General features: G+C 42.3%; 1 protein-coding gene across 6 annotated transcripts in view; it reads right to left on the bottom strand.

Annotated features, from left to right (window-relative positions):
- The window catches only part of TRIM24 (tripartite motif containing 24), a 127,878-nt gene extending 114,802 nt beyond the window's left edge, over positions 1-13,076 (bottom strand). For 2 of the 6 annotated variants that reach the window (XM_054655230.2, XM_054655231.2), the window contains exon 1: positions 12,408-13,076. In XM_054655230.2, coding sequence (XP_054511205.1) covers positions 12,408-12,771 — 364 coding nt within the window. In that variant the 5' untranslated portion in view covers positions 12,772-13,076. Of the gene's footprint in view, positions 1-12,017; positions 12,340-12,407 lie in introns of those variants that run through there. The other 4 variants (XM_016945511.4, XM_016945512.4, XM_054655232.1 and 1 more) reach the window with 2 other exon arrangements.
- Positions 13,077-13,616: the final 540 nt, after the last annotated feature.

Below are 13,616 nucleotides of genomic sequence, written 5' to 3'. Positions count from 1 at the left end.
AAAATTTTTTAAGAGCTTGTGTCAGAATGTAAACCAACCAAGATCATTTAGTTCAGCTGACATTTAGTTCAGCTGGATGAAGGAAGCAGTACACTGGTCAACATTCTGTGGCAATGTCCTTATCTTGTTTCAGACCCTAATAGTTCGCGGCTCATGCCTTGAGTAGCACTGCCCTAAAATACCCTGCTTCAAAGGGCACTAGATTGCACTATAAGAAGACAGACAGGTATTGCTGTTAATTCATGGTCTCTAGCACCAAACAAGCCTCAACACAACCTGCACTAACACTACATTTTATTGGTCAACTTCAAAACTCCCTTCTCAACCTTGTTCCACTCCTGTTACCCTCTCATTCTCAGCAGATGACCTCACTTTCTATTTAAGGGAGAAATCAGTGGGGGGCTCAGAATACAGAAATTCCACCCATTTTGAGGACACACACACCTGTATTTAGCACCTATTCTTACCTTCTCTCCTATTCACAAGAGAAAGTGTGTCTCCTATCTAAAGTCACCAATCTCTACCCATGCTTCAGATCAATGCCTTTCTGCTTTCTCAGAAGCCTCACCAAATCTTTTTTTTTTTTTTTATAAATTCAGTAGTTCTCGTGGATCCTTTCCATGTCCATTTAAATGTGTTTAAGCCTCTCTGATTTATATAAAAAGAAAGTAAGAAACCTTCCTCAACTTCTTATTTTTTTTCTCCCCTTAAGTATTACCTTATCCCATTCCTCCCCACTTCAGAGTTGTCTAAACTTTCCAACTATGTCTCTTCATCTCCCTCTCATTGTTTAACCTACCCCAATCTGGCTTCCACTATCTATCTCTCCACCTATATGCTTTTCCATGGTTGGTTTTTTTTCTTTTTTTAGTCTTCTCTTACTTGACCTTGCAGGAGGAGCATGACCCTGTAAAACACTGCTGCCTTTGGTAAGAGATATAAGGGAGACTCTTCACCCATAATCAAAATAAAATAAAGATCGTCTGGTAGTCAGGATTCCTAATTCCTACAGAAGACATTTTTCTTTTAAATGTATTATACTAGGCCGGGCGTGGTGGCTCATGCCTGTAATCCCAGCACTTTGAGAGGCTGAGGCAGGCGGATCACCTGAGGTGAGGAGTTTGAAACCAGCCTGGCCAACATGGCGAAACCCCATCTCCACTAAAAATACAAAAATTAGCCAACTGTGGTGGCGCGCACCTGTAATCCCAGCTGTTGGGGAGGCTGAGGCATGAGAATCACTTGAACCCAGGAGACAGAGGTTGCAGTGAGCCAAGATTGCACCACTGCACTCCAGCCTGGATGACAGAGTGAGACTCTGTCTCAAAATAAATAAATAAATAAATAAAATAAAAATAAATAAATTTATTATACTATGAGATGAGAACCTATAGATTATTTATATTAGAAAAAAATCAGAAGAAAGTCCTTTGAGAAATAAGGTGGTTTCATAATGTCAAAGAGGATATGGCATTTGAAAAAGGTTTTGAAAGACTAGATGAAAAGCAAAAATATTGAGGCAATTCAGATAATAGTTATGTTTATTTTAGACACAAATATTTGAACATGTACTGCACATATACTACAGTGCTAGTACATCCTATACATAATAAATCATATTAGCGTAAAACATATAAGGAATAAAATCAAGATGAAATAAATATTTTTAAATGTCTTGCTAATCAAGATAGCTTCACACTATTGTCAACTAATGCTTTCAGATGCAGTATACACTTAATGCATGGTCCATCATTTGTAATGGAGGATGTCAGTCAATTTCAAAGAGTAATCTTGTTAATTTTGAACTTTTAGGCCCACTTCTTGTTAGATCTGGTTAGATAATCAGTTGTTAACCTCACAATAAAACTGATAAGAGCCTATAAAGTGCCAGCTCTGCCACTTTAATGTTATTCTACCTGCAAAGGAGTACCATCTTTATCATAACTGAAAATAAGACTTCAAAGATTCAAATAACTTAAAGCTGGTGAAAAATTAAAGCTCCATCAACTCCACACACTGATAACATGAAACACAAAATGAGACAGTAACAGCTACAGCTTTCTATAGGACAGGGATCTCCTTGCCAGCTAATCCCCTTGTCAGCTAATTGCATATTCAGGTCCCAAGAATGACAGGTATACATCCATCTATACAGCACTGGTGAAGTTACAGACTTAAATGGAACTGTGTCTGTCATTAATTGAAACAAGGGATCACTTTTTAAGGTTATTATACATGTGCCCTATATCCTACAACTTAGGGACTTCCCAAACTGCTGAAATTAAGGGGCTTTTGTGAGCAGCCTCCATCTGGGACTTCCCTAGGAAATGAGATTAAGGGTTTTATGCCAGAGGCCTGGTAATGGCCTACCATAATCTTCTATTTTTTGACAGACATTTAGTTAAAAACAGATATTAAAACCCATAAACCTACTTATACAAGTACATATAAAATTATGTTACAAAGGCTGGGCGCGATGGCTCGCATCTGTAATCCCAGCACTTTGGGAGGCCGAGGTGGGCAGATCAAGAGATTGAGACCATCCTGACCAACATAGTGAAACCCTGTCTCTACTAAAAACACAAAAACTAGCTGGGTGTGGTGGCACACGCCTATGCTCCCAGCTACTTGGGAGGCTGAGGCAGGAGGATCGCCTGAACCCAGGAGGCAGAGGTTGCAGTGAGCCAAGATCACACCACTGCACTCCAGCCTGGTGACAGAGAGAGACTCCATCTCAAAAAAAAAAAAAAATTATACTTGTAGGAGGCAAAAACAAACAACAGAGTCTGCAGTATCGAAATCCCATGACCTCTAGGGCAGCTGTGTACAGTTAAGATAGGTTATACAGTACAAGGAACTGCCTGACTGGAGGGGAAATGTAGACTTACAGGCAAATGGGGGTCCACATTCCACTTCCTAAGGCACACATCCTTTGGTCCTGTATGTCAAGAGGACTCTTTTTTCTAACTCACACAAATACCATTTGGGCTTGAGGCAGCCTTAATCCCTTCTCTCAGGATACTCCATACAGCATATGTGAAATGTAGCCATTTGACATGCTTATTCATGTGACTGTGACAAACTATCTATCAAGTACTTTAAAGCTCAATTTCTGAAAAGAAGTTCTAATGTCTTCCCTCACCTGAATGGATATTTTATTGCATATGTGGTGTGCCACACCACATTATAGAATAAAATATAATGGCACTTAGTCATGCCATTTTGGAGACTACTGGTCTAAGTGTGTATTCAAAATGCTGGAGTAAAATTAAGAAAGGGCTCAGCAGCTCACATCTGTAATCCCAGCACTTTGGGAGGCTGAGGCGGGTGGATTACCTGAGGTCAGCAGTTCAAGGCCAACAGGGTAAAATCCCGTTTGTACTAAAAATACAAAAAAATTAGCCAGGTGTGGTGGTGTGTGCCTGTAATCTCAGCTACTTGGGAGGCTGAGGCAGGAGAATTGTTTGAACCGGGGAGGTGGAGGTTGCAGTGAGCCAAGATGGCCACTGCACGAGACACTGTCTCAAAAAAAAAAAAAAAAATTTGAGAAAGGGGTCAAGGTTACATTGCAGAAAGAAATTTGAAAAACTTGTGCATCTAGTTGATAGTTTAACTTCTCGAAGAAAAATTAAAAAGAGAAATCTAGAGACCTAAAAATGAAAGTTTACAAATTACCCACATTTGGGTATATTTAAAAAGGTACAATGAAATTAAAAAGCATTCTTCTGACATCAGTTTTCCACCAGGATAGAGTAACTAGTACTGAGACAAGCTTTCCTGTCATTAATTACTGTATATTACCAGGACAGATACCTTAGGCAACTTTTCAGACAATGGACAAAAGGCAATGCAGTACTGTGATCCATGAGGAAAGAAAAGCTCAGGTGAATAAGCCCCCTAAATCTTGATTCTGTAACTGAGGACTATTTTGTGAGCATGGTTCACGGAGCTACAGCCAATGCAGAACATAGCAAAGGAGCCAGAGAGATTCGGGGATTGTGAACCAGATGGAATATATAGGGCAAAGCACTTGGGAGAAGGGAGCTGAACAGAGAAAGGGTGCCAGTAGTCTATGTAAGGGTTTTGCCAAGTCCTTGGCTGAAGGCTACTACGCATGTGCAGAGCAAGTCCATGGGAAGTTTACCAGAGAGCAGCTGCTAAGGGATTGAGAGAGAAGCAAAGATACTGGAGGCCAAGCAGGAACAAAGAGAAAACAAATAAGAAGATGTCAGTCTTAAACCTTGCCATACCAACAATTACATAAAATATAAATGGATTAAACAAAAGCAAAAATTAAAAGCTGGGATAAAAAAGTAAGACAACTATACGCTATCTACGAGATACTTTAAAAAGCTAGAAGTAAAAGCATGGGAAAAATATACCATTCAAACACATAGATTAAAAAAACAATGGCATTAATATCAGGCAAAGTAGACCATAACAAAGCATTATAGGAAGCAAAGAACATTTCACCTTAAAAAAGGGCAGGCAATTCATAAAAGCTTCAAAATACCTGTAGCAAAACCAAGTGAGGTATATCTCAAGAATGCAAGATTGACTTAACATCTAAAAATCAACGTAATTCATACATTAACAAAAAAAGGAGACAAATTGCATGACCATTTCAATAGACACAGGAAAAGTACATGGCAAAATTCATCACCCATTCATAATAAAAATTCTCAGCATATTAAAAATAGAAGGGAACTTCTTCATTTTGATAATGGGCATCTATAGAAAACAGCTAACATATTAATGGTGAACAATTGAGTGTTTTCCTCCTAAGATGAGGAATAAGGTAAGGAAATCCTTTCTCATTTAATACTGAAATTCAACTTCTAGTCAATATTGTATTGGAGTCCTTGCTGGTGCAATAAGAAGACATAAATTATTAAGAATAGAAAGCAAGAAGTAAAGCTATCTCCCTGTAGACTACATAGAAAATCCTAAGGAGTCCTTGAAACAAACAAAAAAAAATGATACTTAATAATCAAATTTAGCAAGATAATGGGATGAAACCAATAATCGTATTTCAATATACTACCAAGTTTGAAATGAAAATTTTAAAAATATCATATACGATATCATTTAACATTATAAAATGTTTAATATTTATACTATGTAAACAAAAATTGTACAAGAATGCTACAATGAAAACCACAAGACAGTGCCGACAATTTAAGAGATAAAACATATTCACAGATTGGAAGAACCAATATTGTTAAGAACATTATGGCTGGGTGCAGTGGCTCACGCCTGTCAATACCAGCACTTTGGGAGGCCGAGGCGGGCAGATCACCAGGTCAAGAGATCGAGACCATCCTGGCCAACATGGTGAAACCCCGTCTCTACTAAAAAATACAAAAATTAGCTGGGCGTAGTGGCGCATGCCTATAGTCCCAGCTACTCAGGAGGCTGAGGCAGGAGAATCACTTGAACCTGGGAGGCGGAGGTTGCAGTGAGCAGAGATCACATTACTGCATCCAGCCTGGTAACAGAGCAAGACTCACCTCAAAAAAACAAAACAAAACAAAACACATTTCCCCCTTACCCAAATTGATATCTAGATTCAATGTAATTCCAATCAAAACCATGACAGACTTTTGTGTAGAAACTGAAAAGCTGATTCTAAAATGTATAAAGAAATGCAAATGACTTCAAAGAATCAAAAGAATTTTGAAAAAGAACAAACTGTCAAATTTCAAAATTTGCGGAGAAGAGTACTGTAATCAAAAAACATTATGTATTAGCTGAATGGACAAATCAATAAAGAACAGACCACACACAGATGGCTGATTTTTGTATAAAAATGCCAAAATAATATAATGAAAAAGTACTGTCTTTAATAAATGGTGTTTTAACATACAGTTTTAAAAAAAATGAACCTCAACCTCACACAAAAAATAACTCACAAAATGGATTACAGGTTTATATTTTAAAGCTAAAACTATAAAAATGCTGGGTTAAAAAGTGGAGAAAATCTTAGTAAACCTGGGGTAGGCAAAAAATTGTTAGATAGGACACAAAAGTCATTAATCATAAAATAAATTGATAAACCAGACTTAATCAAAATTTAAACCTTTAGCTCTTCAAAAGACACCAAGAAAATGAGCATGCAAGCCAGAGTCAATACCTGCAATACATGTATCTGACAAAGGACCTAGATATAGAATATATATAAAGAACTTTACTTTTCAATAAAAAGGCACTCCCAGCCAGGCGTGGTGGCTCACACCCATAATCCCAGCACTTTGGGAGACGAGATGGGTGATCACTTGAGCTCAGGAGTTGAGAGACCAGCCTGAGCAACATGGCGGAGGTTGCAGTGGGCTGAGATGGTGCCACTGCACTCCAGTATGGGCAACACAGTGAGATGTTGTCTCCAAAAAAAAAAAAAAAAAAGCAACTTAAGTTTTGAAATTTGCAAAAGACAAACCAAAATCTCACCAAAAAAGAATGACTACTAAGCACAAGAAAAGATGCTCATCATTATTCATCAGAAAAATGAAAACCAAAACCATGCGATAGCTTTTCTCACCTACTAGAATGGTTAAAATTTAAAAGACTGACAGGCCAGGCACAGTGGCTCACGCCTGTAATCCCAGCACTTTGGGAGGCCAAGGCGGGTGGATCACCTGAGGTCAAGAGTTCAAGACCAGCCTGGCCAACATGGTGAAACCCTGTCTCTACTAAAAATACAAAAAAATTAGCCAGGTGTAGTGTAATCCCAGCTGCTTGGGAGGCTGAGACAGGAGAATCGCCTGAACCCTGGAGGTGGAGGTTGCAGTGAGCCGAGATGGCACCACTGCACTCCAGCCTGGGCGACAGAGTGAGACTCCGTCTCAAAAACAAAAACAAAAAAAACTTTTAAAGACAATACCCAAAACTGGGGAGAGTGTGAACAAACTTTGGAGAGAACTGCTGGAGGGTCTATAAAGTAGTACAAGCAGTGTAAACATACATTTATCATAAAAACAAGAAATTCCAATTCTAAGTTATTTCCTCAGGGAAATGACAGTGTATCCACACCAAGACTTTTCTACAAATACCTTTAAGTTTTATTCATAATAGCTCCAAACTAAAAAATACTGATACCTACTAACAGGTGAATAAAAATATGTATATTTTTATATATATAGGACTGACAGGTAACACAGACCATTCTTAAATATTAATCCTTCGCCATTAAAGATTGCACTCATGAGATGATTTATACTTTTTGCCAAGAAATCAGTCCTAGAATAGTTACGTATCTTGTATACTGCCAGTTAGTAAATAAATCTTGGAAAAGGGATTTAGTCTTATATTTTAACCCTCTCTAGACAAATAATACCTTTCAAAAGTATGTTCTCAGTATTTGTTAAAAATAGCTCTTCAATATTGTCTTTTAGGTATAGAGGAAAAAACTTCTCTCAAACTCCCAGTTTGCTACTCATTAGCTGAACAGTACGTTTTTTTGTTTGTTTGTTTGTTTGTTTTTTATTATACTTTAAGTTTTAGGGTACATGTGCACATTGTGCAGGTTAGTTACATATGTATACATGTGCCATGCTGGTGCGCTGCACCCGCTAACTCGTCATCTAGCATTAGGTATATCTCCCAATGCTATCCCTCCCTCCTCCCCCCACCCCACCACAGTCCCCAGAGTGTGATGTTCCCCTTCCTGTGTCCATGTGATCTCATTGTTCAATTCCCACCTATGAGTGAGAATATGCGGTGTTTGGTTTTTTGTTCTTGCGATAGTTTACTGAGAATGATGATTTCCAATTTCATCCATGTCCCTACAAAGGACACGAACTCATCATTTTTTACGGCTGCATAGTATTCCATGGTGTATATGTGCCATATTTTCTTAATCCAGTCTATCATTGTTGGACATTTGGCTTGGTTCCAAGTCTTTGCTATTGTGAATAATGCCGCAATAAACATACGTGTGCATGTGTCTTTATAGCAGCATGATTTATAGTCCTTTGGGTATATACCCAGCAATGGGATGGCTGGGTCAAATGGTATTTCTAGTTCTAGATCCCTGAGGAATCACCACACTGACTTCCACAATGGTTGAACTAGTTTACAGTCCCACCAACAGTGTAAAAGTGTTCCTATTTCTCCACATCCTCTCCAGCACCTGTTGTTTCCTGACTTTTTAATGATCGCCATTCTGACTGGTGTGAGATGGTATCTCATTGTGGTTTTGATTTGCATTTCTCTGATGGCCAGTGATGATGAGTACGTTAACAACACAAAATACTACACAATATTGTAACATTTCTCTAAGATCAGTTTGTTTTCTTAACGTACGTAAAAGAAAACCCATTTCCTAAAGTTTTGCCTCTCTCCTAGATATAACTGCATACTAAGAAAATGACAGTCAAGACTGAAGGAGTCATCCAATTTTAACTTGTGGTCATTCACCCTCATTCCTTCCAACATGTAGCCTGAGAAAAAAGGACAGTTAAACCGAAGTTTTAAAACAAATGTTCTCAATGGGAGATTGGTGGCCAGTGTAATTGTATCTGAGCATTTATAAATTATACTTTTCTGCTGTTATTTGCTTCATTTTATTTCTCCTTTAAAACAGTTTAAACATTATGTTTACTTCTGTAAGAAAAATGTGTTAGGATTTTTTTCCCCATGAAATTCATTTAGGATGACAAAGAGAGCATGAAAAGCATTTTATAGAAAGGGAAACTAGATCTGAAACAGTTTTAGAATACTGCTTGCATTAAAGAAACAATTCTAGAGTATAACTGTATTATACCCTAGCATTCTGCAACTACACCAGATTAGGTAGAATCAGATTTTCAGGAGGGAGGGGCCTAAAAATCTAAATTTTTTTTAGGTGTTAAAGTTTGAAAATCTCCAGTTTTTGAAATCTAAAAAGTGTATGAAATATAACATATTTGGCCTCAACAAACCTATTGTTTGGCCTATAGCATGGGCCCATAAATTAATTGTGTGTGTGTATATATATTTATGTGTATAAATATTCACACATTTTTAATTACTTGACAATATCTAATACTAGAAAAATTTTGTTCAAAAATCCAGATTCAGAATTTGCATTAAATAAATAAAAGATCCTTCAATACTTGCCCTGCACTCACATGACAAATTGCTATAGCTAAGAAGAGTCTGCCCCCCTGCTTGTACTCCCCATCATTTCCTATCATTTTACCCCAAGGCTCACACAGTTCTCCATCCCAACTACCTATTTAACCTTTGTGTAATAGATATTACTTGACTTGTGATGCCTGTACTCACAAATTCAGTAGGAAAATGAAGAACTGGTTTGATCAAATGAACCCGTTATTTAGTTAAGCAATGTCTAAATTTGGCTGGGTGCGGTGGCTCACACCTGTAATCCCAGCACTTTTGGGGGCCGAGGCAGGCGGATCACAAGGTCAGGAGATCAAGACCACCCTGGCTAACACGGTGAAACCCCGTCTCTACTAAAAAATATTAAAAAATTAGCCGGGTGTGGTGGCATGTTCCTGTAGTCCCAGCTACTCGGGAGGCTGAGGCAGGAGAATGGCCTGAACCCGGGAGGCAGAGCTAGCAGTGAGCCGAGATCGCACCACTGCACTCCAGCCCGGGCGACAGAGTGAGACTCCGTCTCAAAAAAAAAAAAAAAAAAAAAGAAATGTCTAAATTTTTGCTTCAGCTAGTATTAAAATAAGTATGCAAGGAGAGATAAAGGGACAAAATACCCAAGTCACTAAGACTCAGGATAGCATTTTTAATTTTTTAAAGATAACTTTAATTCTTTTTAGGTGTATTTTTAAGTACAATTTGTTAAAACGTTTTTCTTAGTATAAAAACAAAAACATCTTCCAATTTAAACGCTTTCTTTGAACTCTTGCTTAGAATACAGCATAAAGATAAAAAATATTCAGATTGTAATCACACAGAACATTTTGAGAAGTATGGAATCACAAACTTGTCTCAGAAATGAGGATGATAACTTTACGACCCATGTTCTCATTAATTCAAGTCCATATGTCATGGCCAGGCAAACAATATGTCATAATTCTATAATCATGCACAATTCAGATCTTAATTGGCTACAAGCCTGTTTAACCATTTAAAATATAAATGGAAGAGGTCGGGCGGGGTGGCTCACACCTGTAATCCCAGCACCTACAGAGGCTGTGGCAGGTGGATCACCTGAGGTCAGGAGTTCGAGACCAGCCTGGCCAACATGGCAAAACTCCGTCTCTACTAAAACAAAACACAAATTAGCCAGGTGTGGCGCCCAGCTGAGGCACAAGAATCGCTTGAACCAGGGAGGCAGAGGTTGCAGTGAGCTGAGATTGTGCCACTGCACTCCAGCCTGAACGACAAAGCGAGGTAGGAAGGTAAGAAGGTAGGAAGGTAAGAACGCAGGAAAGAAGGAAGGAAGGAAGGAAAAACCAACTTTAAACTGTGTCTAAGAAATAAGAACAGGCCACGTGCGGTGGCTCACACTTGTAATCCCAGCACTTGGGGAAGCCAAGGTGGGCGGATCACCTGAGGTCGGGAGTTCAAGACCAGCCTGACCAACATGGAGTAACCCCCGCCTCTACCAAAAAAAAAAAAAAAAAATTACAAAATTAGCCGGACATGGTGGCGCATGCCTGTAATCCCAGCTACTCGGGAGGCTGAGACAGGACAATCGCTTGAACCTAGGAGGCAGAGGTTCCGGTGAGCCAAGATCGCACCATTGCACTCCAGCCTGGGCAACAAGAGCGAGACTCCGTCTCAAAAAATAAATAAATAAATAAATAAATAAGAACTAAGGTTTAAGCTTTCACCTGTTCGAACTTTCCAGTCGTGGGCCTCTTCAGAGCAAACTACTGTGAAGGATCTGAGAGTGTCCAACTTGCAAGCTAACAAATAACCTTACCAGTTTCATGGATGGTGAGAGAAGACACTCAAGCGTCAGAGACACAGGGCAGTTTGTTTTTTACTCACAGGAACAGCATAAGCCAAAGCATCATCAAGATTTTTGCACTAGTTCTCAGAACTCCAGGTTCCCATTGGGCAACGTAAAGAGAGCCAGTTGACATCTACACAGGCAGTCCCTTCTCTACAGGAGAGGAACCCTAAGCTTAGGGAACCCTAATCTTTTAAGATGGGCAGTAAGCATGCCTACCCTTTCGCTCCAGAGGGAGACATTATTCTTATTATACTGGATAATATGTATCCCCGCCTTTTGCTCTGGTGGAAGACACTATCTCTATCTTCCAAGGCTGCTCTTTAGATAATATCCGTGAAAAAATAGAAACAAAGGGCAGTCAGTATCTCCCTGGCAAGGGTGCTGGCAAGAGTGAAGAAACGGAGACCCACGGAAAACTGTCTCCTACAAGTGGATACTGCTCCTAACATGCAGTTAATAAATGAGTCTCAGACCACAATCTATTTGAAGTATCCATTTCATACGCCCCTTGACCTAGCCTAATTACTTAATTAGCATTTTATTTCAAACTAAATCAACTACTTCCTCTAAAAAGTATTAAAAATGCTTTTCCAGTTACACTGTATTTTTTAAAAGGAGGTGCTCAAATATTTGCAATAATAAAATTTAAAAACCGCCAAGTGTTCTACCCGAAACTGTACTCAAACTTACTTTAAATGTTTCAAAGCTGTTAAAGTTAGCAACGGAACACCTGTCAAAAGTCTAATTTTACAGTAATAAACACCACAAAGAGAAGAGTAACTTCCAGCTTTATCTATAAAATACCAGAAAACTCAAATCACTTTGTATTATTTCTCTTCACCGTCTCAAAATAAAACCTTTGAAAGAGACACACAACAAAACAACGTCTCTTGGTTCCTTTGTCCCCAGCAGAGGAGAGGGAAGAGAACTGGGAACTCATTAAGGTAAAGAGCCCCAAACATGCAAGATAAGAAATAAATGACATCCGATCTGCAATCAATCATCAAAGAAAGTCACCATCACTTCATCTGCATCCCTCCCTTCTCCCCTGCAGCTCAAATAACGTGGGTATAGACGAGATGATCAGGATCATATGGACCTGGACAAAGCTTTGTGGAGGCAGCGGGCGGGTAGCAGTTAACTGGCTGCAGCCGGCAAAGAACCCGAGATTCCGGCTGCAGGAGACTCCGACAGAGGTCTGCAAAAGTGCGGGTGGCAGGGGCCGCCCGGCTGTTGAGAATGAGGAGCAGCGGCGGCGGCGGCGGCGCGGTCAAGTCCACAGCGCCCGGGGAAGTTGCTGGCCGAGCGCGACACGCCGCAGAGCGCGGGCCCTCCATGTCACCGTCGCCAGCACAGACCCTCCTGCTCGCCCCTCCCCCGCCGCGCACCCCGGGCGGCGGCGACATGACAGCGGGTCGCGCCGCACAAGGGCGCCCGCCCCCTCCTGGCCCTCTCCCCGGGCTCCCCGGCGGCCGCGGCCGGTTCTCACCTTGGGTGGCGAACGGCGACGAGCCGCTGACCGGCGAGCCGGGGGCAGGGACGGGTGGCGGGGTCTCGGCCGAGCCCAGCATGGGCGCGGGCAGCATGAGGTAGCGCTGGGGCGCGGGCAGGCAGCGCTGGCAGAAAGAGTGCAGGCAGGGCAGCAGCTTGGGCGCCCGGCTCTGGATGTTCTGGTGGCACACGGCGCAAGTGTCCAACAGGTTGAGCCGGGCCGCCTCGCCGCCGCGCTCCGAGTCCGGGCCCTGCCGACTCTCGGCCTCGTTCTCCCCGCTCGGCGCCGCCGAGGGCCCCCCGGAGGCCGCAGCCGAGGCCGCTGCCGCCGCCGCCACCGCCTTCTCCACCGCCACCTCCATTGTCCTGCCCCCGCCGCCGCCGGGGAAGCGAGAGCGCGGTCTCCGCCCGCCGCCCCCGACGACCTCCTCCTCCTCCTGCGACTGCTCCTCAGAGGCCGCTCGGTGGACTCGCGGCAGCGCCAGCGAGGGAGGGAAAGCAAGCCCGGCGGGGGAAGCCTCCTCAGGCCCACGGGATCCGCCTCCCGAGTGGCGCGGCCGGAAGGAGGGTATCTGTCAGCGGAGACCGTTCCTCGCACCGGGGAGGCTGCACCCCGTCCGCTTCGCCAACCGCCGAGGCGCTTGTGGAATACGCCCAACCCGCCCTTGCCTCCCCGCCTTTCTCTTCATCCCCCCGGCCCACCTCAGGCCCCGCCCCTGCCCCCGCCCTCCCTCCCTCCCTCTCCCAGCAACTGAGGCTTCGGTGTGGAGCGCGCCGCCCAATAGCGGCCGCGCCTGGCGAGGGGGCGGGACCTGTTGGAGCCCGCGAGGCTCCGTCGGCCGCGGCGGGAGGTTGGGAAGTGGGAGGTGCTTGCCCAGCCCCGCCCCCTCCGGACGCCTGAAATCGCGGCCTCTGATTGGGCCTTTGTGTATGTTTCCTCCTCTGAAAAGATTAAGGGTTCATTTGTTAACGACCATCCGCCTGATTCGGTCCGCGGTGTTAGCTCCTCCTAGGGGGCGGGACCTCACTTGTCTACTCAATGCCGTTAATTAAGTAACTGCTTGGAAAACTGATTTCATTACTGGAGACCTGGCCTTGTAGGAGGAGTAAATATGGTAGGAGGGTCACAGGAGGAAGGAGTGGAGGTACTGAAGAGCAAACAAGGAAATAATTTTTTAAAATACTGTGTGAAAGAGGTACTCTGGAG

This window comes from Pan troglodytes, chromosome 6 (genome assembly GCF_028858775.2).
Source record: "Pan troglodytes isolate AG18354 chromosome 6, NHGRI_mPanTro3-v2.0_pri, whole genome shotgun sequence".
In the NCBI taxonomy this organism is placed as follows: Eukaryota; Metazoa; Chordata; class Mammalia; order Primates; family Hominidae; genus Pan; species Pan troglodytes.
Note: the sequence above shows the minus strand (reverse complement) of the source record. Positions and strands in the feature narration are given on the sequence as shown.